We start from the raw sequence: 26,303 nt of genomic DNA, 5'->3' as shown, positions 1-26,303 counted from the left end.
AGGCTCCATTTAATTCTATTTATGTAGGTGAGCAGCTGAATATCCACTTGGTCAGTTTCGCAGCATTCATAACTGTACATAAGTTGTGTCATCCTGTGCAGGTGTCGGTTGTAAAAAGTGAGGAGACCAAACTCCGCCATGAAGATGTGAGCAGACTGCTGTATGAGGTGCAGAGCCTGCGGAGTCAGCAAGAAAACACCGAGTGCCAGATGCAAGATATGAAGCAGTGAGTTATACAGTGCCTGTACAGATATGACTCATTATCACAGGATATGGAGATTGCAGTCCATTGGCAGTGCACATAGCATGACTGATTCTGGTCTGTGATACGGACTAGAATAGAACATGCTGCAATTTTTTTATTTCAAAATGTTTTCATTAACTTTTTCGTATATAGGGTAGGGTATAGGTGCATGTTATACGGTAACATAGGTACAGTGCAATATTAGATTCTTAGGAGTCATTTTCAAGCATTATGGTACATACTTCTGGTTCTGGGAATTTAATCTTAGTTTACAACAGACGTTTAAAACATATCTTGTCCTATCTTAAGGGGAAGGTCTTTAGGAAAAGACAAAGAGAGGGGGGGGGGGGTGGAGAAAAAAAAAGAGGGGGGAGGAATGGGGGCAGGGGGAGAATGGGAAGGGGAGGTATGAGGTCTTGTAACTAGACCTCTATAACTGAACAGCAAACTTTGGTGGCTTCATATGTGATTTAAAGGGTCTGCACAGTATCCGGAAGTTTTGTGCAGTGGCAGTACACACAGGGTCCCCTGCACGCCCCCAGGATGACAAAAACTACAAGTCTATTGATTCATGCTGCAATTTTCATTCACACGGACCCTCGGCGAAAAAACATCTGTGGGTATAGCCTAATTGGCTGTAATGGGTCCGCATGCTGTCCATGAAATGAACAGGAAGTGGGTTCTTACTCTATGTCAACCACTGTATAAGGAGTGTTTCAGCCAGCCGTAATATGGCCATATTTACCATCTGTATTATGACCACAAAAACCTTTTGGTTCTACTTAAATGAATCATAGGGTTCTATGGTAAACTAAGTTTGGTTCAGTAGAAACGTGGCAATTTCCACCACCAGATGAGTTAAGGCCCATTTAGACATAACGATTATAACTCAAAATATGTCTTTTGAGCGATCACCGTTGTGTCATTTACAGCGCAAGATGATCGCTCAAGATGCGCGATCACCTTGCAGTGTCCCCGCTTGTCTTCTGCATCCAACTGTTCTCTGCTCTGAGCGCCCGGCTGTTATACAGCTGTGCGTTCTGTGTGGAGTATGAAGAACACAGCTGGACCGCTCTGTTCTTCATACCCCGCCTGTCATCAGGGAGTGGGATACAGCTGAAAAAATAGTATCAGCTATATCCCGCTGTGAATCCCTGACAAGGCTCGCTGCAAGACAACGATGAGCGACAGCTTAACGAAAACTGCACGATGTCAGTGCAGGTACACACAGCGATTATTGCTCAAAAGACGGCTTTTGAGCGAATTTTGAGCAATAACCGTTGTGTCTAAATGGGCCTTTACTCTTTAGCTTGACTCTTCACACTACGTGATATCCTGGTGTGCCATTTTTAATTACTTTTACAATATGCTTTGTTGTAGTAATATAAGAGAACAATAGTTTTAATGTGTTGAAATAAGATAACTTTCTGCACCATGCTATCACAATCAAGGAAAGATTTGTCTCATCTGTACAATAGTGATCCTTAGATACCACAGCATTGTGATTATTATCAGCACTGTCCCTTTTTTCTTTGCTAGGCAGAATGAAGTCCTGTGGCGAGAAGTTGTTTCTCTGAGACAAAACCACTCACAACAGCAAAAGATCATCAACAAGGTGAGTGTCTAAAGGCCCTTTTACATGGAACGATTCAAAAAAATTGTTTTAAACAATAATTGTTCAGTGTAAATGCAGTCAACTTTCGAACGATGAGCAATAAATTGTTTGATTTTCCTTCAACATTCATAAAAATCACCATTGGCTCGTTCACTAATCATTCAGTTTAAATACCGATCATTCAAGTGTTTTCATTCACTTATAGAGTAAGTGTGAACGACTGAACGATTTCTCGTTTGAAGGAGCCAGCGATGTATCTGCTTGTATAAACAGGCTGCCTGAGCGAACTCTGACATTATTCACTCATTCAAACGACAAATCGGCAGGTCTAGACGGACCCTTAGACTTTATCTCAGGCATGGAAATACAAAACATCTTTAGTGCACCGTACGTGGGGTGGCCATACACGTTCAACAGATTTTGTTTGGCCCCACGGCTATTCCTCCCTACCCCCCCTGTACACATGCACGCTCTTCGCCCCAGAACGTCCATATGTTCTGGATGGGGAGAATGGAGTAAGCCTCTGCCAGCTGCTTATCTCTTCTAACAAATAAGGGTTTGGCCATGTTGCAATTGAACATGCTGGATTCTTCTTTTCCCTTACATCTGCCATCTGGGGTAAGTCCTGATACCATCATGCACATTTGATGGTAAGCTGGTCATGCCAAAATTGTTGAGTTCTTTCGGACATTGCTCTAATGGATATGGCACCTTTTAGAGGATAATAATTTTTTATCCAGCTAAAAAGATTGGTAGGGACTAGAGATGAGCGAGCGTACTCACTAAGGGAAACTACTCGAGCCAGTAGTTCCTTATGCGAGTACCTGCCCTCTCGTCTCTAAAGATTCGGCTGCCGGCGGGGAGCGGTGAGGGAGAGTGGGAAGGAACGGGGGGGAGATCTCCCTCTCACTCTCTCCCTCACCGCTCCTCCCTGCTCACTCCCGCAACTCACCTCTCTTTCCCACCGGCACCTGAATCTTTAGAGACGAGCGGGCAGGTAATCGCATAAGGCACTACTCGCTCGAGTAGTTTGCATTAGCGAGTACGCTCGCTCATCTCTAGTAGGGACGGAAACCTTGTGAAAATGAGACCAAAGAGGCCTCCGTTTCACAGTTTAAGCCCTACGTCATACATGCCGTTCTTAGCATAAAAGATGGAAACCTGATATGGAACCGAAGCTGGATGACAAAACGCTATATGAAAGTAATCTGCTGTCCAAGCTAAAAAATTACTGTATTTCTAGAATTGGAGGAAAACTTCAAACTATATGAATATTTAAAAGTATTAAAGCATTTTCAGTCATACGGTCTCCACAAGTGGGTAGAGATCTAAAGATGGCTTCTGGCAGCAGCTTATCTCTTATAGGCCCCATATACATTAGATTGGGTTTACGTGACTTTTATCTAATATGTATGACCAGCTTAACCCTTTCATAATGAATGGTCACTGATGCTCCTGTGTCTAGGTCGCATCCTGCAGGTCCCGTATTCCCACTTTCAAAAAATAATGATATTTTTATTTTGCAGTTGACATATCTACATGGAAGCCTGTTTTTTTGCGGGACAAGTTGTATTTTATTCAATGGTACCATTTAACGAGCTATACTGCATTGGAAGACTTTAAAAAATTTCGAAGTGGGGCAAATAACCACAATTTTATTTTTAGCATGTTCATGGTGTATTAAAAATGACATGTTTTAATTCTGTGGATCAGGTCAAGTGCATTGCTACCACAGTTATTTAGTTTTTTATATAGCAATAATTTTAAAAACGGTAGATACCTTTTCTTTAAAAAAAAAAAAAATTGCTTTCTGTTACCGTCTTTTAACCCCCATAACGTTTTTATTTTGCTATCGATGGGGCTGTGTGAGCTCGTTTTTTTTCCAGGTAACCTATAGTTTGTATTATTACCATATGATTTTTGATAGCTTTTCATTGAATTGTTTTCTTGGAGATGAAGTGACAAAAAAAAGCGCAATTCTGTCATTGCATTTTTTTAATGAAGTTAATCATGCAGGATTAATAATGTAATATTTTAATAAATTGCAGCTAAGTATTCCAATTTTTCAATATTTTTTTTAGATGCAACAACTGGGAAAAGAATATTTGAACTCAATATTTTTTTATTCTTATAATAATTAAAACAATCTTTATTTTATCTCTATCTTACTATTTTTATCAGTCCTCATAGGGGACTTGGACTTGCGATCATTTGATTGTTTATACAATATAATGCAATATTATGGTATTGCATTATACTGTATTCTAACAGGCTGCCAATTAAAGACTTGTCACGTCTTTCCAATCTGGAACTACCCTTTAGGGGGTAAAATTACAATCAAACCTGCTGATTAGTATTGAACTCTGTATTGGGAACGTTATATTTAAATGCAAGGGGTGATGATAACTTCTTGGTTTTGATCAGAAAAAAATTGACATAGAATGAGGACATTTCACAGTTAGGGCTCAGTCAGACAAGCGCTTTTTTTTGCGCACCAATGTGCGTAAAAAAAAGTGCTTCATTCATAAGCAAAATGCGCATGACTATGGCTCCATGCCTATTGCTTTCAATGGAGTCGGCGCTACAGCCGCCAGCCCCATTGAAAGCAATGGGCTGCAGGCAAACCCCGCAGTGATTTTCGGGGAAGGGCTTGAAATATAAGCCCTTCCCTGAAAATCATCCCTAGCTTGTGTAGAAAAAAAATATATATATATACTCTCCCTGCGCTAGTGCGACTTGCCGCTTGGCTTCCCAGCATTTAAAAATCCCTGCCTCCAGAATTGGCTTTATCTGATTAGCTGAGCGCTCAGCCAATCACAGGCAGCGCTCAGTCATTCATTGAATTACAGCTGAGCACTGCCTGTGATTGGTCACAGCTAGAGATGAGCGAGCATGCTCAGTTAAGGCAATTACTCGAGCAAGCATCCCTTTATTTCAAGTAACTGCCTACTCGTCCGAAAAGATTCGGGGGACGGCGGGGGTGAGTGGGGAAAAGAGTGAGAGAGATCTCTTCTCTCTCTCTATCCCCCACGCTTACCCCCGCTGCTCCTGAATCTTTTCGGACAAGTAGGCAGTTACTCGAAAAAAGCGATGCTTGCTCGAGTAATTGCCTTAACCGAGCATGCTCGCTTATCTCTAGTCACAGCACTCAGCCAATCAGAGGCAGTGCTCAGTCATTCATTGAGTGACAGCTGAGCGCTGCTTGTGATTGGTTACAGCGCTCAGCCAATCACAGGCAGTGCTCAGCCATTCATTGACTTAGTGGAAATTCACTTGTCTTCCAGAGTCATGTTATGGATGGCATCTATGGTTACTGGAAGGGCCACCACTAGAGCTCTCCTGGGACAATCTTCATTGCCTACATTGGAAGTAGCTGGTTTCAAATTTGGCAGCCCAATTTTTCGCTGTAGGGTATGAAGGGCACTTATCACGTAATGTTTGCTGCATGTCACTGTGAATGTATTTGGCCAGCATCCTTTTCAGAAAGAGGAACTTTATCACTGCTCTGCTCTCCTTTGCAATGAAATCTGCTGCAGACTCCAGAATTAGGTCTTCAAACCTGCATAACATAAAAATAGCACATGAAATCAGGCCAAAATTTGCTCACAAAGTATTCAATAGGTTTCAAAAGACAAAACTTTCATTAATGTGAAAACAAATGAAGATTGAAAAGCCAAGACCTTATCAGCACCCCCTCGGATTAATACTCTCACTACACTTCTATAGCTTCGTATAAACTATTATTAATGTACAATGATGTATATTGTATTTCACTTCATTGGCATCTTTATAAGGTGAAGTGTGGCTATCCTAATTTAGTTGTTTTCCTCCGTATACAAAGGGTGAAAGGTCAGCGAATTCTGCCACTAACACCTGATTCTGTGCTTTTTTCATGACAGTTAATCCAATTTCTGTTTGGACAGCTGCCTCCTGGCCCCTCCAGCACTGGGATAAAGAGAAAGATGTGAGTGCCCACAGGAGATCGCCCCCACCCTGCTCACAAAACTCCCCACCAACAAAATCACAAGCTCAGTGAGGCCCCGAGTGCGGGTCACCTGACCCACTCACCCTAGTGATGGGCGCTGAATGGACCTGCTGAGTCAGATCTGCTGACCGCTGGCTTTCAAAATACTGTGTACAAAGTGCCCTCTCAGCTCCTGGGACTATTGTGGGGGCAGAGACAGAAAGGGAAAAGCATCCCAAAATAGGCAGATAAGCATAATAGCCCATCATCGATAACATGGGTTATATATGTAAGAGATGTGGAAACATTTTAAAATCCATAAGTTAAATTGAGTGCAAACTGAGATTTACCTGAAAATGAGATGAAGAGAAGACAAAATAACATGAATATCCTTGTTAGGGCATTGCAAGTCATTTTGTAGACCAAACCCTTATGTAGCTTATTAATATAGTCCCAAACATAATTGTATTGTAATTAGAGATGAGCGAACGTACTCGTTTTGAGTAATTACTCGATCGAGTACCGCTGTTTTCGAGTACTTCAGTACTCGGGTGAAAAGATTCGGGGGGCGCCGGGGGTGGGGGGAGACGTGGCTGCGTGGGGGGTAGCAGCGGGGAACAGGGGGGAGCCCTCTCTCTCTCCCTCTCCCCCCCCCACTCCCCGCTGCAACCCTCCACTCACCCACGGCGCCCCCCGAATCTTTTCGCCCGAGTACGGAAGTACTCGAAAATCGCGGTACTCGGGCGAAAAAGGGGCGTGGCCGAGTACGCTCACTCATCTCTAATTGTAATGTATTAACAATATTCACAAAGTAATATTTCTACTGAAGGAACATAATCTTAGATTTGTTCCCTTTGTAAGTTAGGATATTTACATGACCCCTGGAGGTGTTTAGGTATTACATGGAAAGTTCATTAGCCTGGTGCCTTCCAGCAGGCCAACTCACAAGCAGAACATCATCGGTAGATCATTGATGTGAGTCAGTGTAGACAGTTCTGCCATCAGCTGTCTTATGTCTGTTAGTCAGCTTTAACGAAAAACGTTTGGGATCATGTTATCCATTAGAGCAAAATGTGATTGTTCTCAGTAAGAGAAACTAAGTAATCTTGTAGATATGATACCTTTTAATGGCTAACAAAAATACATGATGTTATAGCGAGCTTGCGAACCTATACAGCGTTCTTCCTCGGGCTTAAATGGAATAGATCAGAAGAGGCATGTGTATGTATATACACACATACATATGACAAGGCACAGACATGCTGTGATAATGTTGCACTTAAATCAATACCAGAACAGAATGAGTAGAGGAGTAAATACTTAATTAGTCCACTAATAAAGGGTGTGAAAGTTTTATGGTCTCTAAATTTGTGTTAGGGGGTCACCAGGCCAGCAGTGTTATTTCTCATATTCTCCACTGATGCAAGAATCTCCCTCCGAGGTTCATTCCGCTCTTGACAGCGTCAAAGGTTGTTATAAATTTGAGCTCCCAAATTCTTCTGTGACGTTGGGATTTGAAATAGCCTTTTAATATAATAACTTCCATATTTTCTATGTTGTGTCTGTAATGAGAAAAATGCAGGCGAGTATAAAAACACATCCCCCGGCTCCTCGTCACCACCTTGAACAGCACCATAACTTGCTGTTCCATGGTAACATAGTATGTAGGGGTGAAAAAAGACACATGTCCATCTAGTTCAGCCCATTACCCCCAATGTTGATCCATAGGAAGGCACCCCTCCCCCAAAGAAGTAGACAGAGACCCTTTAAGTTAAGAATGTGTGATTATGGTGCATAATAGGAAGATGACTAGAGAGTATAACACTAGTTATGATTAACATTTTCAAAGGGCTACTTCCTACTTTTTACACCTGTATTTTAGTTTTTAGGACTGTTTTTAGGTAGTGATACAGATAATAATATGAAAAATCAGTTTACCAAAATGAAGCCTTGTCACGAAAGTCCCTTTCTTGTACTTCGCCAATACCCAGTCAATCTTTTTGTCATTTGTGTATACAGTATTTGGCATTGCCGGGACAGTTGTTGTATTTTTTTTCCATTCTCTTCAAATCAGTAAGACTCTTTTATATAGTAAACACTTTTTCTCTTTTAGACCCCTTATGTTGGATGATGGAAACTCTGCCCTACCACTATCCAAATTTAGTAGGCACCTTCCTGTAGATTCCCTGCATGACCCATATTACATTCAGTCGGTGAGTGTTACCATTAGGTGGGAATGCATTTCAAAACATAAACATCAGTGTATAGCAAAATGTTAAAGGGGTTGTCTAGGGTTAGAAAAACATGTCCGCTTTCTTCCAAACACAGCGCCACCCTCGTCAATAGGGTTGTGTGTGGTATTGCAGTTTAGCTCCATTGAAGTAAATGAGCTGCAATACAAGCTACAACCCACAGACAAGATAGTGAGCTCTTAAGACGTTTTCTTTGCTAATAACATTGTGTTATCCACTCCTTATACTGTATCATCTATGTTTTGTTTTGAGTGTCTAATACAATATTCTCTATGTAGCCACCTACAGATCCAGCATCCTCTTTAAGCAGCCCTGCTGTCAGTGCTGGGCCTATAATATCGGATGTCACAGAGACTCTACCTGCCAACACAGTGACTGCCCACCCTAATGTTGAAGCCGAGAGGTAAAGATGCATGAGATATTTAGAGCACAATACAATATGAACATTATATAAGAGATTCTGTTTTTCATCTTCAAACTTTTCTATTAATATGTTTTTAAAAATTGCCTCACTTGGGGGGGAAAGGGGGGGAGGGGTGAGTAGCTAAAGACTCACGGGCCCAGGTGCAAACGTTCAGTTTGGGCCCCCCTACTGACCTCCTCCAGACAACTACTTTGCATGGCTACCAGCCGTGGTCCGCCCCAAAAAATGCATACATATATCAGACAGCATATCTATAAGAGAATACTTAGGCCTCCTTCACACGGGCGACACCGCATCGCTGCGATATCGCATCGCTGCACCGTATGATATCGCTGCGATTTTCTCGCAGCAATACCGCGATTTTGTAGCGCTACAAAGTCGCATGTGACGCTACAAAATCACGTGACTTTGTAGCATCTGCTACTGTTAAAGTTGTATCGCATCGCATGCAAACCGCGTTTTCGTGCGATGCGATGCAACAGAGAGGAAGGCTCCATAGAGAAACATGGGCTACAAAACCTAGCGTGTCGCGGGCATATCGCCGGACCTGCGAGGTTTGTGTGTTGTTTTGTAGCATGCTACAAAACATGTCATGTGTGAAGGAACCCATAGGAAACCATGGGCTTCTCATACATGCGATTTGTAGCATCGTAGCAATGCTACAAAATCGCGCGACTTTGTCGCCCGTGTGAAGGAGGCCTTATATATATAATGTGCCGGCTTAGATACAGAGACTCAGCTCTTGTAACAACTATACAATGTGATAGTGATTACAGCCCAGTTACTTCCAGCGATCACAAGTGATACTTTCTCTGATTCATGAAAAGTTTTTCAATGGTCAGCAGCACTCACCCAGGAATCCAACTATGGAGAGGCGATATCTCCTGCACGCCCTACAGAGGATCAGATCCAAATTCAAAGCTATCACATGAAGAAAAGAGCAAGGGCAGCAGTATATAGTGCAAGAAAGACTCATCCAGCAGGCTGAGTCTTTCCCCCCCCCCCTCTTTTGTCACGTATGGATTCTCTTTTCTTCACTTTCTCTGATTGGTGTAATTCATTTTCACTTTTCTTATCTATCCAGCCCAGACCATCATGAAACGTTCTTAAAGTTATGACTTGTCTCTGCACACTCTCCACTTCCTGCCACTACCCCCCTATGCCCCTCACAGTGTCTCCCACAGTAAAAGTGCCCCCCTCTTGTGCCCCACGAAGTGATAATTTCCCATATTAATCACCACAAGAAATAGTGCCCTCCCCAAAGTAATAATACCCCTAATGCTCCACATAGTAATAATTCCCCTCTGTGTCCCCCACAAAGAAATAATGACAACTTTGCACCACACAAAAGCAATAATACCCTTATGCTCATAAAGTAATAGTGGTCCCTTTGTGTCTCTTATAGGGTTTGCCAATTTCTTTTTACTCCTGCTCCCCGTGTTAAAAATAATTGTACACTCAACTCTCCCAACTTCCCTCAGCTCCAACAGTTCTGCTCTTTCCACCAGGTCAGTTTACAGACTGTAGTTAGCCTGTTTATGAAATGTGTAGCCAATCACAGACCTCAGCGTTTGAACACTTAAGTCTTTGACTGCAGCAGTCTGTCAGGTTCTATGTGCAAGCTGCTGCAGGCTGTCAATACAGTGACAAAGCGGAGACCTGCGGATCCAATGCTGGAGCTGCATTGGAGCTGTGAGTATACAATTATCATTTTTATACACAGGGAGCCTTATATATTTTCTTAATTTAACTTCAAGAAGCCCTTTAAGAATAATAGAACCTCTCTGTACCCTCCCTGTATATATAGTGGTGCTTGAATGTTTGTGAACCCTTTAGGAATTTTCAGATTTCTGCTTATATTTCACCTAAAACTACATAAAAGTATTGTACTTGGTCATTTATTTATTGAGGAAAATGATCCTTTATCACATGTCTATGAGTAGCAAAAGTAATTGAACCTTTAGGATTAGCAGATACTTTGCAGGTGGAATTACAGTCAGGTGTTTTCAATCAATGAGATGACAATCTGGTGTGAATGGGTGACCAGTTTTATTTTAAAAATCTATCAAAATCTGACTAGTGCCAGTGTTTCTGGTTGCGCAATGCGCCACTTACTAATATAATATAGTAAAAGGGATTGGAGTTGGTTACAGGTCCTAAACCAGCAGAGCCAGACATCAGCTGAGTGCTTACAGGACCTGTGATGAGCTCCGTCCCTGATCACATTACAGTGACATCATCAGAGGTCCTGTAAGCACACGGCTACTGTCAGGCTCTGCATGTTTTAGGACCTGTGATGACATCACCATCATGTGATTAGGGGCAGAGCTCAGAGCCCTGGTGACGGATCACATGATGGTAACATCATCACATGCAACTCACACAGTCACTCAGTCACTCATCACTCACAGACAGGTGGTCGTTAGTATTTTGATCGTCACAACACAAATTGTGGATGTGTATCATGGCACAAACAAAGGGGATTTCTGAGGACCAAAGAAGAAAAGTTGCTGATGCTCATCAGGCTGGAAAAGGTTACAAAACTATTGGCTTCATCAATCCCCAGTCAGACAGATTGTGTTCAGATGGAGCAAGTTCAAGACCATTATTGTCCAGGAGTGGTCAACCAACTAAGATCACACTAAGAGCAAGGCATATGATAGTTCATGAGGTCACAAAAGAGCCACAGGTAACTTCAAAGCAACTAAAGATCTTTCTTACATTAGCTCATGTTAATGTTTATGAGTCCACCATCAGAAGTCATTGAACAACAATGGTGTGCATGGCTGGACTGCAACAAGAAAACCGCTGTGCTCAAAAAGAAATATTGCTGCCTATCTGCAGCTTGCTAAAGATCACCTGTGCAAGCCAGAAGGCTATTGAACAATGTTTTGTGGACAAATAGAATTGTCCATAAAACAGAAAATAGAACTTTTGATCTTAAATGAGAAGCATTATGTGAAAGAAAAACATGGCATTACAGCATAAACTCCTCATACCATCTGTAAAACGCGGTGGTGATAGGATCATAATTTGGGTCTGTTATGCTGCATCTGGCCCAGAATAACTTACCATCATTGTTGAGACAATAAATTCTGAATTACACAAGCAAATTTTAAAGGAAATGGTAAGGACATCTGTTCATGAGCTAAATCTCAATAGAATATGGTTCATGCAGCAAAAGAACGACCTAAAACACACAAGTCCTTCTACAAAAGAATAGTTAAAGAAGAATAAAGTTAGTTTTGGAATGGCCAAGTCAAAGTCCTGAACTTATTCCTATAAAATGTTGTGGAAGGACCCGAAGCGAGTCGTTCATGGGAGGAAACCCACCAACATAACAGAGCTGAAGCTGTTATGTATAGAGTAGAGATGAGCGAGTATACTCGCTAGGGCACATTATTCGAGCGAGTAGTGCCTTAGCCGAGTATCTCCCTGCTCGTCTCTAAAGATTCGGGGGCCGGCGGGGGGCGGGGAGCGGTGGGGGAGAGCGGGGAGGAACGGAGGGGAGATCTCTCTCTCCCTCTCTCCCCCCCAACTCACCTGTCACCGGCGCCGCCCCCGAATCTTTAGAGACGAGCGGGGAGATACTCGGCTAAGGCACTACTCGATCGACTTAGCGAGTATACTCGCTCATCTCTAGTATAGAGGAATGGGCTAAAATTCTTCCAAGTCGATGTGCAACATTAATCAACAATTACTGGAAACCTTTGGATGAAATTATTGCTGCACAAGGGGATCGCGCCACATACTGAAAGCAAAGGTTCACATACTTTTACCACACACAGACATGTGATATTGGATCATTTTCCTCAATAAATAAATGACCAAGTGCAATATTTTTACTAACTTGTTTGATTTTGTTCTCTTTATCTACTTTTAGGACTTGCGTGAAAATCTGATGTAGTTTTTGGCCAAATATAATCAGAAATATGGAAAATTCTGAATAGTTAACAAGCTTTCAAGCATCACTGTAGTAATAGAGCCCTCCTGTGCCCCCATAAGTAGAGCCCACACCTGCCCCTATAAATACAGCTTCCTGTTCTCCTTTAAAGTAATAAAGTCCCGTGTGCTCCTATAGATAGTCACCATGCCTCTACAGAGTTACAGAGCCCCATGTGCTCCTATAAGTAAAGCCCCTGTGTCCCTATAGAGCCCCATGTGTCCTCTGTGCAAATCATTAAGGGCCTAAACTATTATGTCCATTGTATTATATTTCTGTGATCGAAAGATGACTCCATAATCTTTTCAATGATGTTATAAGCAGAACTACATGTAAAGTCTACATGAATGCACAGATGAGTCATGGCGGATTTCAACATACCCAAAGTAGCACCTTTTATTTATTTTGTTGCTTCCAAACTACGTCTCAACAAGTCTATCTGTATCTTTTGCGTCCTTTTACTTATAGAGGTAAATGTCTTCTACTGATTAAAGAAGAGCCGATCAGTCCAGTAGTAAAGGGATCTTCTGAAGCAGATGTCTCTCTAAGTGGATGCAGTGCATGCTCTGACCCTCCAGTGTTGCCAGTTGCAATGGTTCAGTCTATACTGGAAGGAAAAGAAAGTTGTAGCCCACCCCAACCTTCGGGATCCCAGCAGCTGGAGGCACGAGGAAGGAGAAATCCCTTGGAGAGGTTAGTGGATATTTTGTTTTATTACCTAATCCATTTGATAGCAAATTAGGATATGTGACTTACTGATTTTTTGCATCGACAATGGGCATCTTACCTCCCATAATAGTCATAATACACTTAAGGACCATTGACACGTAACGATTATCGCTCTAAATTCGTTCAAACGACCGAAAATGAGCGATAATCGTTATAGGTAAATGCTGACATTGTGTGATTTTCGTTCGAACGATGATTTAAAGGTGAACTTAAAATTAATTGTTCAGACACTGGGAGATAAAGTGTCTCTCAATAGACCGCAAGCTGTTATCTCCGCGGGAGCTGGCAGATAGATAACATTGTAATCTGCTGGTAGCCATCAGGAGAACAAAGCAGCTGTGTGCACAGCTGGGTGTGTTATTAGCCACAGGCTGGGCTCTGCAAACAGTTCCTGGAGGCCCTTTTATATGCAAATGAAGATAATAAAGTGTTAATGGCTATTAATACTTTATGCAAGAAGATCGCAAAATCTTTCAATCTTTTAATCATTCAAAAGATTATCTTTGTGTTTGAATGGACCTTTACATAGTTACTTTAATTAATGAGAACACATGTTTATCAAGTTCAACATGCTGATAAGATCAAATAATAGGCCATTAATTTTCCTTCCACCCTATTTAAATGGATTGTCCAGCTTTAAAATATTGGATAGGCCATAAACAGTGGATCAGTAGGAGTCTGCTGCCCGGTATCTCTGCCGATCAACTGTTTGCTGGGCTGGTGCACACATACATGAAGCTGATGTGCAGGAAGCAGACAGCTCTATCCCCACTGCAGTGACCTGGGTTGATATTAGAGGCAAAGTTCCTATTCACCTCAGTGGTAACTTTGCCTGCAATACCAAGCTGGGTTACTACAATGTGCCGAGGCTGTGTTCTTCCAGCACACATCAGCTATATGCACAAGTGCACCAGCCCAGCAAACAGCTTATTGGTGGGATTTCAGGCAGCAGACCCCTGCTGATTTACTATTAATGGCTTTTTCTGAGGATAGGCCCTCCATAGGTTTGAAGCTGGACAATCCCTTTTTAAATTCTACTCGCCCACTTTTGAAACCTTTGTAGCTCTCCTGCATCCTTTTTACAATCTGGGGCCCCAAATCACATACATGAACATATGAATGTATTTACCAAATGCATAAGGAAAGTATATCATTCATTTTCCTAGGCAAGAACTGCCAGACTCTCTGGATAATACGGATGTCAGTTTGGAAGGACTACAGTTGCTGCTCAGAAGTCAGCATTATAGTCTGGATTCTGCTGCTGTTCTAGATGTGAGTATTCCTTGGATATCCATATTCACTAAATGTGTACATTGGATCTGTAGAATATCTGAAGATGTCACCTACAAGGTGTAATTGTGTATCTGAAACAATAACTTTTAGCTTTTTATCTAAAGGTTTGTCCCTTCCGACCTGCGCCACTGCTGGGACCAGTGCAGCTCTCACCTCTCCTGTGGCTCCGGCTCTTCGATGTGCCGGCTGCCAGCCAGCCGGCGCATACGCAGAGCGGAGCCAGCCGCCCAGAAGTGAGACCCGCACAGAAATAGAGCATGCTGCGATTTGTTTTCCGCGTGTGATTTCACGCGGACAAATCTCGGCCGTCTGCATAGGATTGCGTTTTGTAATGCAATCCTATGCAGGCGGGCATGGGCGGAAATTCTGCGGGAAATCCCGCTGCAGAATTTCCGCCCGTGTGCAGGGGGCCTTACTGTGTTGTTCATCCAGTGTCAACCATACCTGTAAGAGTTTTACTTGTCCCGCTCTATATGCAAATTATGTAGGATTGTTCTGGTGGACGTGCTGGACCATTCGTGGTGAGCTATCTGGACTATCGCTTGAGCTCTGAGTAACTACTCCAACACTGCTCCTTCCTCTGCCGGTGACATGGAGGATATTCTGAAACATCTAAACTTAGGGGCAGCTTCACGCGGGCGTACTTGTGTATGTTTTTGCGCACATAAAATTTACATGTGCAATACGCAGAGAATGGAACTAGAGATGAGCGAGCACGCTCGGTTAAGGCAGTTACTCGAGTGAGCATCGCTCTTCTCGAGTAACTGCATACTCGTCTGAGCAAATGCGGGGGGTGGGGGGGGAGCGTGAGAGAGATCTCTCTCTTTCTAAAGTAAAATACACTGATGCGCGCACAAACAAGCATAGTTCATTCCGCAAATATGCAGCGTTCAGGGGAGTGTAAATACAATAATCTACACTCGTCTGAAGGGGGCCTAAGGGTTTATTCAGATGAGGGTTTCTGATTTATGTACGCATGTATACTGTAGCGGAGTGTCACATATACAGTAAGTATGCTGATTATTACATATTTTTGCAGGTTTTCAGTGCTGGCCTCTGTGTAGGTGAATGGAATCTTCCTGCCATGGATACCAGTCTGTCTCCGGTAAGAATACCTACAGTAATCTGCAGGAAATGGTTGCTGCAAAGAAGTCCCCTTAGGCCAATTTTGGACAAGCCGTCTATATTAGGGCTTTTACCCACTAGTGTTTTTTTAGCGCTGCGATATCGCTGCGTTTTTTTCAATGGGACTTTCTAATGTTAAAATCGCATCACCCAAAAATTGCAAAAGCACAAACTTTTTGTGCGATGCGATTTTTTTTTTTTTTTTATTCTTTATTTCTAGTTTTTCGGTTTACATACAGTTAACTTTGAACAAATTTCAGACGGTTTTACCGTATTGTTGCAAAAAACATGTATGCACCAAACATTTGTTTTAAACACAAAATAAAGTGAACTTTAAGCTTTAGACCTGTTACTTGACTCAGAACTTTGTTTAGATCTTGGATGAGTGTAAAAGTTAACTCAATGCCTGGGATCATCGGGTACTTAAGATAGCTCAGAAACATGTGTGGCGTTTAAATTGTTCCAGGGATCCTCGGTCAAATCTAGTGTCCTTAAACACATTAGCATGAAATATAACCGGAACTATCTCGTAAAATGTGAAGGCAAACAGTTTCAGTAACATGACAACAGACACAATGGGATAAATGGAGGAAACAGTACAAAGGGGACAAATGCAGGATGGGGGGGCTCTATGGCCTCTGGTCGCTGTTGCTCAGGAGCATCTGGTATTCCGTTGAGTTCTGGAACTCAAGCCAGTAGAACCAGGTCTTCGAGAACTTTTTCTGGGTGCCTCTGAGTGATGCCGTGAGGTCCTCCATCTCCATAATCCCCTGTATCTTGTTGAGCCACAGTGTCACCGAGGACGGGGCGGTCTGTCGCCATAGACTTGGTATGCAAGACCTTGCCGCGTCAAACAGGTGACGAACCACTGACTTCTTGTAGACCGAGAGGGGAATCTCATTGTGTTGCAATAGGAAAAAAGCAGGTGTTTTAGGTATAGCATATTGTGTGAATTTGGAGGTGATCCTCCAAACCTCCACCCAGAAGCCCGCCAGCATTGGACAGTCCCAGAAAACATGTAGAAAAGTCTTCTGCTCGGCACAACACCTCCAGAATAGATGGGTATATTTTGTGTAATCGAGAGGGCACCCTGTACCATCGCGCCAATACCTTGTAGCCAGATTCTTGAATTCTACTTGAAATGGATGTGGAGTGCGTGAGTGTAAAAATTTTGTCTCTTTCCGTCGGGGAGAGGGTGATTTCCAGGTCCTCCTTCCATTTCTGCAGGAAGTTGGGAGTTGAGTATGTCATAAACCTATGACAGTGTATGTCTGGATGGGCCGTCTGCGTTGCACATTAACTCAAACTGGGTTTTTGGCCGGTTGAAGGTGCTGGGGTGGGGAAGAGAGCTAAGGAAGTGTCTCAGTTGTATCGTCTCCCAGAACGGTATTGGAGATGGGTCCAGGGTCCCCACAAGAGAGTCCGTCGTCAACCATTGGTTGTCTAACAAAAAGTGGACGGCTCGAAATCTGCCTCGTTGAAACCAGAGGCGAAAAGCTTTGCTCTCTTTACCCAGGAGGAACGCAGGGTTTCCTAAGACCGGGAACATGGGCGAGGGTTTGGGGGCAATTTCCGTCTTAGCGAACACTTTGGCTGTTATTGCCAGTGTTGGACCAATTGTGGGATGGTGGGCCAGCCCCGGTGGAGTCTGCTCCTGTATCCAGGGGAGAACCCGCAGGGATATGGATGAGGCCGCTTGTTCTATGGTGATCCACTGTTTCAAGGCCTCGTGTCTGTGCCAATCGACAATGCGTGCCAGGTGGGCTGCTTGAGGGTATTGTGGAAAGCTTGGGAGACCCATTCCTCCTTCTGTTTTAGGTCTTGTCAGGGTGTTGTGGCCTATGCGAGTTGGTTTATCTGCCCAGCCAAATTTGGTCATGAGGGAAAGTAGGTGTTGAAAAAATTGCCTGGGTATGTGAATGGAGAGCGCTTGGAGCGTGTAAAGCACTCTGGGAAGGATGTTCATTTTGAATATTACGCATCTCCCAAACCAGGAGAAAAGGCCCTTCGTCCATGTTTTCAGGTCTGTCCTGATTTTGCTTAGGAGTGTTGGGTAGTTATCTGCGTAAAGTTCCCTGGTCTCTAAGTTAAGGTTAATGCCTAAATATTGGATGTGGCCTCCCGCCCATGAGAAAGGGAATGCGTTCTTTAGTTCGTTAACTTGGGGTTGAGGGAGGGATATATTGAGGGCTGCGGATTTGTGGTAATTAATTTTAAAATTTGAAAGTTCGGAGTACTGTTTGATTTCAGATAACAGGTTTGGAAGTGAGATTCGGGGGTTGGTTATGAAGAATAGTAGGTGCATTAAAAGGGGTATAGGGGCGAGGGACGAGAACATTATCCTTCCATTATATAAGGCACTAGTCAGGCCCCACATGGAATACTGCGCACAGTTCTGGTCACCGGTGCTCAGGAAATATATAACAGTACTGGAGGGGGTTCAAAGAAGAGCAACTAAACTAATACATGGAATGAAGGGACTGGAATACCCAGAGAGGCATCAAAATTGGGATTATTTACTCTAGAAAAAAGACGGCTAAGGGGCGACCAAATAACTATGTATAAATACATTAGGGGACAATACAAGGATCTCTCCCATGATCTATTTATACCCAGGACTGCGATGGTAACAAGAGGGCATCCGTTATGTTTAGAGGAAAGCAGGTTTCATCACCAACATAGAAAGGGGTTCTTTACTGTAAGAGCAGTGAGACTGTGGAACTCTCTGCCTGAGGATGTGGTGATGGCAAAATACATAGAGGAGTTTAAAAGGGGACTTGATGTCTTTCTGGAGCGGAAGGATATTATAGGTTATAAATCTTAGGTTAATTGTTAATCCGGGTATACAGGCAGGTAGGAACTATTAGGGTTGATCCAGGGAATAGTCTGATTGCCATTAGCGAGTCGGGAAGGAATTTCTTCCCCAAAAGGGCTAATTGGCTTCTGCTCTTGGGGTTTTTTGCCTTCCTCCGGATCAACAACACAGGAGGATAGGCTGGACTAGATGGACATTGTCTTCATTCGGCCTTATGAACTATGTTACTCTATCGAACGCTTTGTCTGCGTCTGTGGACAGTAAACAGGTGGGGAGGGCTGATTTTTTTAGCCCAATGAATCAGATTTATAGCTTTTGTCGTATTGTCTCTTGCTTCTCTGAGTGGGACAAATCCCACCTAATCCCCGTGAATTGTATTTTGCAAGAGGGGGCAGATCCTATTTGCCAGTACTTTGGCGAACAATTTCAAATCTACATTAAGTAGGGATATGGGGCGGTAACTCTGAGATTGTGAAGGGTCTTTCCCTTCTTTGGGGATGACTGTGATGTGGTCCGTTAGGGTATCTCTAGGCATTTCTTTTCCCGTGGTGATGGAGTTAAAGACTTGTAAAAAGTGTGGGGTCAGGGTCTCCGAGTATTTTTTGTAATATGGAAGAGTGAGGCCATCTGGACCTGGGGATTTTCCTGTGTGGGTACCTGTTATTGCTGCTGTCAGTTCTTCTTGTGTGATTGGGGCTTCCATTACCTCTGACGTCTCTTGTGGGAATCTATGGGTATTCGATTGTTGGAGGTATTCCATGATTTTAGCTTTCCTCATGGCCCTGTAACGTTCCGATAGCGGGGGGGTTTGGTTGTATAGAGCTTGGTAGTAGTCGCGAAATGCTTTGGTTATCTGTTGGGGTAGGTGCAAGGTGTGACCAGGGGCGGAGGAGATGTGGGGGACGTAGGTTCTGGCTCTAGTTGTGTGGTGGGCTTGGGCTAGCGTGCGGCTGGGTTTGTTACCGAATTCATAGAAGTGACGTTTACACTTTGCCAGTGTCCCTTTTGCCTGGGCTAGACAGAGCAAGCGTACCCGGTCCCTAAGTTTTACTAGTTCCATCCCGTTAGTGTTATCCTGTTAAGATTTCTGTTGTAATTCGAGTGCCTGGATCGGGTCCAGCAGCCCCTGGAGGAGCGCTCCTCGTTCTTTTTTGATACGGGATCCCAGCCCTATACAGAAGCCCCGAGTTACACATTTGTGGGCCTCCCAAACTGTCAGCGGGTCGGTATCTGAGGTATAGTTTTTCTCAAAGTATTGCTTCAGGGCCCTTTGAATCTCACCTGACGTCTCCACCCCATGGATAAGGGACTCATTAAGTTGCCAATGCCAAATTCTGTCATGGATTCTCGCGAGAGACAGAGATAGGATGATAAGTGCGTGGTCAGATAATGTGATACTATCTATTTCCTCTGACACCACCAGGGGGAGGGTTGAGTGATGTAGCAAAAAATAGTTTATCCTAGAGTATGAGTTGTGGGGGACGGGAAAGTATGTATAGTCTCTGGTATCAGGGTGTAAGACCCTCCACACGTCTATCAATTGGTGCGTGTGGAGTGTCTTCCTAATCCTCCGGTGTGCGGCTAATGAAAGGCAGCTACTTCCCCTGGAGGTATCTACGTGTGGGTCAAGAGGCATGTTGAAATCTCCTCCTAGTATCAGGGTGCCCTCTTTGAATTCCTCCAAGTCCTCCAGGGTCCTTTCTAGGAAGGTCACTTGGTTGGAATTGGGGAGGTACATAGTGGCAAAGGTGACTGGAGTGCTGGCGAGCTTACCTTTGACGAAGAGACTTCTTCCCTCGGAGTTAGATCTCGTTGCCGAGTGCTCCCACGGGATTGAGCTGGCGACCAGGATTGATAGCCCCTTCGACTTCGAATCTGGGTTCGTACTGTGGTAGGCATGAGGGAACCTGGTGTCTGAAAGTCTAGGCACCGCTCTTGCGCAGAAGTGGGTCTCCTGGATGAAGGCCACGTGCGCCCTTTTCTTCCAGAGGAGACGGAGAATGGAGGACCTCTTCTCGGGGACATTCAGGCCCTGTGCATTAAGAGAGACAGCAGTAAGGTTTGAGGAGTCTGGAGGCATTGTCACTGTTCTGTGGCCCAACGACCAGAGGTTGCTAGAGCAAAGGTTGAGTCAAGTGAGAGGATCTAGGGTGGGGGAGGGGAAGGGAGGGAATTGTGAAACAAGAAGGGTATATGCACAAGGGGGTATACAACTACGATATCCTTATCAATCAGCGAGCCTATGTCCCCACAAAGAGATGGGGGGAAACTGAGGCCTCTCATACCCTACTGGGGGTAACGTAGAAAAGCACGTAAAAGCTGACAAAAACGTTGTCGGTCCGACTTGCCGTGGCTTGTTTTAGTCTTGTAAGGGAGAAAATGCCGTGGCTGAAAAGGCTGGGAGGATACGGAGAGCGTCAACGAGGAAAGGAAAAGAGATAAAGAGAAAGAGAGAGGAGAAAGAGAGAGAGAAAAAGAGAGGGAGAGGGGGAGAGAGAGAGAGACAGCGGTCTCTATTTTCGATATCATCTAGGTGAAAAGTCAGTTCTCTGATTTGTTTCTGCTGTTTTTCAATCTTTGATGCCAATTGCTGAAAGTTTGTATCTGGCGTTGCCGCGTTCTGCTCTAGGGCAGTAACCCGTTCCGTTAGGTCCTGCGAGTGGGTGACTGCATTGATTGCCGCTGCACGTTTTTCTTTGATGCGCCTGAGATGTGACTCGAGATCCATTTTGGTGGGTAGGGCCCTGATCATCATCCATAGAGCCTGAAGTGTCTGGGAATTATCCAGTGGTGGGGAGTCTGGAAGCCCTCCCGGGCTTGGCGTTATAGGAGTGTTGGTGTCTGAAGCTGGCGAGTTCGTGCAGGGGATCCCCATCAGAGGTGTTGCGATGTGAAGGGTAGGAGTTGGAGTTCCTCCATTTTCTTGTCTGTCTGTGTTCGGCGTGTTTAATTTTTGTAGGATACTGAACTGCCTCCTGGTTGCAGCAGTTGCTGTTGGCAGGAGTTCTAGGGGGGTTTCTTGGTGTTGTTGAGGCAGTGTGGCCCTTATGGGGGGTCGCTGCTGGGGCCTGGAGGCATAGATGTGCCCCTTGTTTTGGGACCTTGTCCCCTCTTTCAGCCCCTGTCTGCTGCTTATCCCCTTGCAGCTGGAGCCGGGTTCCCGGGTCTTCTGGGCTGGGGGGTGCCTGAGCTCCCTGGGGGCTTGGTGTCATAGTGTGGGTGCCGTGCGGAGTGTCTGCCGTTTCCCTGGTGCCTGGGGACCGGCCCCTCGGTGAGACCTCTGCCTGCTTATGGACTTCCGCTGGCACTGCTTGCCTGTCCGGGTTATCTGTATCACCGCTGCCGGGGAGTGTCCCCTCCACGTGGGGACTCGGCGCCATGTTGGGTGAGCAGAGCAGGGAGCCGGCGTCCCCCAGGTCTACTCCGTATCCGCTCTTCGGCACCTCCTCCGTGTGCCTCTGGTCTCCCTCATCGGTGTCCTGTCCATTCGGCGATGCAGCGGGGTGCCTGAATCCCCCGCGCAGCATGGCGCCCGCTCCACGCGGCGTTCCGGCGCCATGTTGGAGGAGCGGTGTGAGGCTTCGGCTGCGTTCGGGACTGCCAGGTAGCAGCTAAGTGGGGTGCCAGTTGCGGGCGGCGCGTCTCCCCCTTTTCTTCCTCCCCTTCTCATGCTGGCGAGTGAGGCTGATTGCTGTATTGGCGGTCTTCTGATAGATAACGGCTGCGGAGCTCCAGACAACGCGGCTTTACTCCTCCATGCTTAAGCCACACCCCCATGCGATGCGATTTTAACATTAGAAATCCCCATTGAAAAAAACGCTGCGATATCGCAGCGCTAAAAAAAACGCTAGTGGATAAAAGCCCTTACGGACCTGTTACAGATGACATTGCAAATGCAAATGCAGACGTATCCTTTACAGGCTGCCGTTTATTAAAAAAAACTAAGATTTTAAAAGAAAATGTCCGCTGTTAATTTATGTATAAAGTTTAAAAATATCCATCCATGGATTGTTAAACATCCTTCCAATATTGCTGTATAAAACCGCTGCACTCCTGTGTGTATGATTTGTACTAATTTGATCTATGGTTTATATTCAGATACAACAGCTGTCAGTGGATCTGGAGAGAAATGTAGCCGAAATGCCTCCTAAAGGGTTAAATCCACAGTTTAACTCCCCTTGTTCAGGTAAGACTAAGGACTCCTGCAGACGAGCACAATGTTTTAATGCTCACGAGAGCGTGATGTAATTTCACTCTGAATGGAGCGCTATCACGTCCTCTCGCAAGTGGATTCACACTCCTTAGGCTAAATTGACACGGACAAGCACAATATAGGGTCGTGATTCCGCCTCCATATTGCACTTTTCATGGCAAAACTGCCTTGCTTCACTTTGGGGATACAGGGATCCTCCTGTGCGGCTGTCACAAGATCGCAGAGTTTCTCCCATTGCTTTCAATGGGGCTGCCCCTAGCCCCATTGAAAACAATGGTTGCTGTTATGTGAGCACACAGCCAGATAGAACATGCTGCAATTTGTTTCCTGCATAGCATCGCACCGCTGTGCCAAGTGGGAAAACACCGCTCACATGCATGACCCTATTCAAAAGAACGGGGTTCATATTTGTGCATGATTTCTGCATTTCAAACCGCACAAATCTCCCGTGATATTGACGCCCGTGTAAAGCTGGCCTTACTGTCCTTTTTTCTGCTACTGGGCCATTAACATCTGCACCAGACACACCCGTTCCAGCTTACTTAGTCCCAGGTATATGTGATCTTCCCCACCAAATTGTGTCGTTCAGTGCACAATTTTTTTGCACACCCCCATAGACTCCTATTGAGCTTTGGAAATGCAAATGCGCACAAAAATAAAGCATTCCGCGTATATTTTCTCCCGATGGAAATTCATATGCAAAAACGCTCCATGTCAAGGAACCCATGGAAACCAATAGGTTCTTGTGTATGCGCTTTGCGTGCAAAAAAAATGCGCAAAATCGCCCATGAGAAGGTGCCCTAACACATTAAGGGCTTAAACAGATGAAGGCACGCGCAAATACGCTCTTCTCAACTAAACATAATTACGCATGAATTTAGTTAAAAGTCTTTGTCGATATGGCTGTTCCAAGCCCGCTCTATTGTGCACCCAAAGAAATAAGCAGAAACATAGAGCAGGACCTAACGTTTCCCGCACTTAGGAATTGCATGCAAGAAACACGCTTGTGTGGAAATCAATGGCTTTGTCACATTTCGCAAATGTGATTTTCATGTGTACAAAAATCTCTGCAAACACTCTTGTCTGTTTAAACCCTAAAGAAGAGAGCAGATCGTGGTCAGGCTTTTGGGCTCAAGGAGTATAAAATGTTAGCAATTCTTTAAAGAATGGGAAATAATAGGGGGGCTTGGTAGTTGTGTCCCCAAGTACAGGATGGAGACCTGGCCGATCCCTCCTGCATGTGCTGCAAATATCCAGGACTGCAAGAATGGCTGAAGAGCCGGTATGAGAAGCAAGAGAGTGAAGAAACAGGTGCAGGATGGTATTCCAAGGGAGCCCATATAGGGCAATGCAAAGAAAGAAAAAAGCAAAAATGAGCTCCGGGCTACATGACGACTAAAGTTGCTCAACAAACAAATCCACAGAGCTCACTTCTGTGCAGCCGCTTCATGCCTCCTGCTAGATGGTTGAATTTGCATTGAGTCCTATCTGAGAATTGAGCAATCTTTTTATATAATTTTATCTGTAAAACACATGCAATTCCAGACGGTCAAAAAGTAAAAAAAAAAAAAAAAAAACAGTTCCCCTCTAAAGTTTTTAGTTACATTGATTTGCTGACTCTTCCCTAAAGACGAAAGTTACCTGGCCAATATGGTTGGTTCTTGGAGGATCTATACTGATGATAACAAACTCCTCTAATTTCAAAGGACATTTAATAATGTTTCTAATGTTTCTTAGGAAAAGAAGCAGATCTGGAGAATGCAGTGCCTTTCCTGACAGAAGACATGGTGCACCTGACCGGATCCTCATCACTATTTGGCACAGATGATAGTGTTGCATCTTACCTCTCTAATGGGGTTCTTCAAGGTGATGCTGCCCTTAGACTGCACCCTTCAGAGGAGAGGAATGAATGACCTTCACAATATATATGTAGTACATAGAGTGCCACTTTACTGGAACGCTGCATATATAATGACTGAAAATGGACCGACTGCACTATATACACTATCTTTCCATAGCACTAGGATGCCCACATGAGCAGTATTATATTTTCACAATTCCAGTCTATCTTGGACACGAATCCAAAACAGAGCCCATAGGAAAATATAGTGTCTGTTCACCTATTTTATTCTCTGCAGATGCAAGATGGACGTACTCAATAATGGTTTTGGTGTTACAATGTAAGTTTTGCTGGAAATTGCTTAAAGGGGTTGTCTGAGTTTTGGGTTTTCCCTAACATACCCTTCCCATGCATTAACATAATAGTCTTATACTCACTTCTCCTCTCTTCTGCTGTGTCCCATGCCATTGCTCCCTTTACAGCCTGCCCCAGCCTATTTACAGGCACTGCAGCCAATAACAGAGCTCAGCGCTCGATCTCTGAGCTCTGTTATTGGCTGCAGCAGATGGGACGTCCCATAAACTGGGCGGGACTACAGCCTGTAAACAAACACAGATGCGGAGGCCCGAGCAGCCTCGTGGGACTCAGAGAGAGCAGGAAGAGGTGAATATATTACTGTTAGTTATTTTACTGCATGGGAAAGGCATGGTAGGGAAAACGTACAACTAGGACAACCCCTTTAAAAAGGGCTTTAAATGGGTACTTACATTTATAGAGTAAAGAAAAATTGCTAGGATTTGCCATCACTTAATTATCTGTGAGATTTTAGCCTCTGGGAACCCCACTGATCCTGAGAATAAAGGGGAAGCTGCGGCCTTCTGCGCACGGCGGCACCACAGTCAGAGGCTATGTGGGAGGCTGCAATATGGCTAATTCAAATGAATGGTTCCAGACTGCAGTTCCCTCTACAATCGGTGACTGTGGTGCCCCTGTGCAGGGAAAACAGATCTGCATTCTTAGGAGTGGTAAGAGTTCCAGAAGTCAGACTCCCCCCACTTATTATAAAGTCATGGCATCACCTAGCGATACGCCATTGCTTTATAAGATAGGGAAAGCCCATTAATGTTAGTTATTCCGGTTCTTTGGATCAGAACTGTTTTAATCTTACTGTGTACCATATTAATATGTATATTGCAGAACGTTCATTTTCAGCAGGGGAGAGGTGGATTCTGGGTGTTTGTGTAAAGCACACTCAGGTTTGAATGTATGAATAGTAATGGGATTCAGGAACAACCATAAAATAATCAGACACAAAAAAATATAAAACCTCTTCAGAGCCATTAATGCTTTGCACATGAATACTATATTTCTTCTGGCTTTTGAGGGGTTAATGCCATATATTTTTGGCCTTTTTTTCCAATATTAAAACTGATCCTGTTAGACCCCACTGTTCCTTTCTTCTGCCCCGGTGAGGAGGGCAGTGGGGTATCGCTGAATGTAATGAGTTACCTGCCGTGCGCCGCTATGGATTCTGGGAAACGCTGGTAATTTTTTTGTTGTACTTTTTGAAGAAAAAGGTCACATATAACTTTTTTTTTTTAAAACAAAGTTGAGCTTTGTTCCTTTTATATATACATATAGATATACATGTGTAGATATATGTATATATCCAGCCTATAAGAATATATACTTGTGTTTACATTTAGAATATTATATTAATATAGGAGAACCTTAACCTGCTCTTATCATAGATTTCTGGGTTTCCTTGTAACCCTGACGGCATTCTACTTGTTAACCCCTTCAACACCAGGGTACCCTTTATAACATTAAGGGCTCCCACACACTT

The 26,303-nt window shown here is 44.1% G+C and overlaps 1 protein-coding gene across 1 annotated transcript in view; it reads left to right on the top strand.

Moving 5' to 3' along the window:
* HSF4 (heat shock transcription factor 4) overlaps window positions 1–24,706 on the top strand; it is a 52,339-nt gene extending 27,633 nt beyond the window's left edge. The window contains exons 4-13 of the mRNA XM_066582753.1: window positions 102–226; window positions 1,784–1,859; window positions 5,759–5,823; window positions 7,937–8,036; window positions 8,354–8,478; window positions 12,911–13,135; window positions 14,338–14,443; window positions 15,504–15,569; window positions 22,503–22,590; window positions 24,397–24,706. Of these exons, the coding sequence (XP_066438850.1) occupies window positions 102–226; window positions 1,784–1,859; window positions 5,759–5,823; window positions 7,937–8,036; window positions 8,354–8,478; window positions 12,911–13,135; window positions 14,338–14,443; window positions 15,504–15,569; window positions 22,503–22,590; window positions 24,397–24,530 (1,110 nt within the window). The 3' untranslated portion in view covers window positions 24,531–24,706. The remainder of the gene's footprint in view (window positions 1–101; window positions 227–1,783; window positions 1,860–5,758; window positions 5,824–7,936; window positions 8,037–8,353; window positions 8,479–12,910; window positions 13,136–14,337; window positions 14,444–15,503; window positions 15,570–22,502; window positions 22,591–24,396) is intronic.
* The last annotated feature ends 1,597 nt before the right edge of the window (window positions 24,707–26,303 follow it).

The sequence above is a fragment of the Eleutherodactylus coqui genome, chromosome 11 (genome assembly GCF_035609145.1).
Source record: "Eleutherodactylus coqui strain aEleCoq1 chromosome 11, aEleCoq1.hap1, whole genome shotgun sequence".
Classification (NCBI taxonomy): domain Eukaryota; kingdom Metazoa; phylum Chordata; class Amphibia; order Anura; family Eleutherodactylidae; genus Eleutherodactylus; species Eleutherodactylus coqui.
Note: the sequence above shows the minus strand (reverse complement) of the source record. Positions and strands in the feature narration are given on the sequence as shown.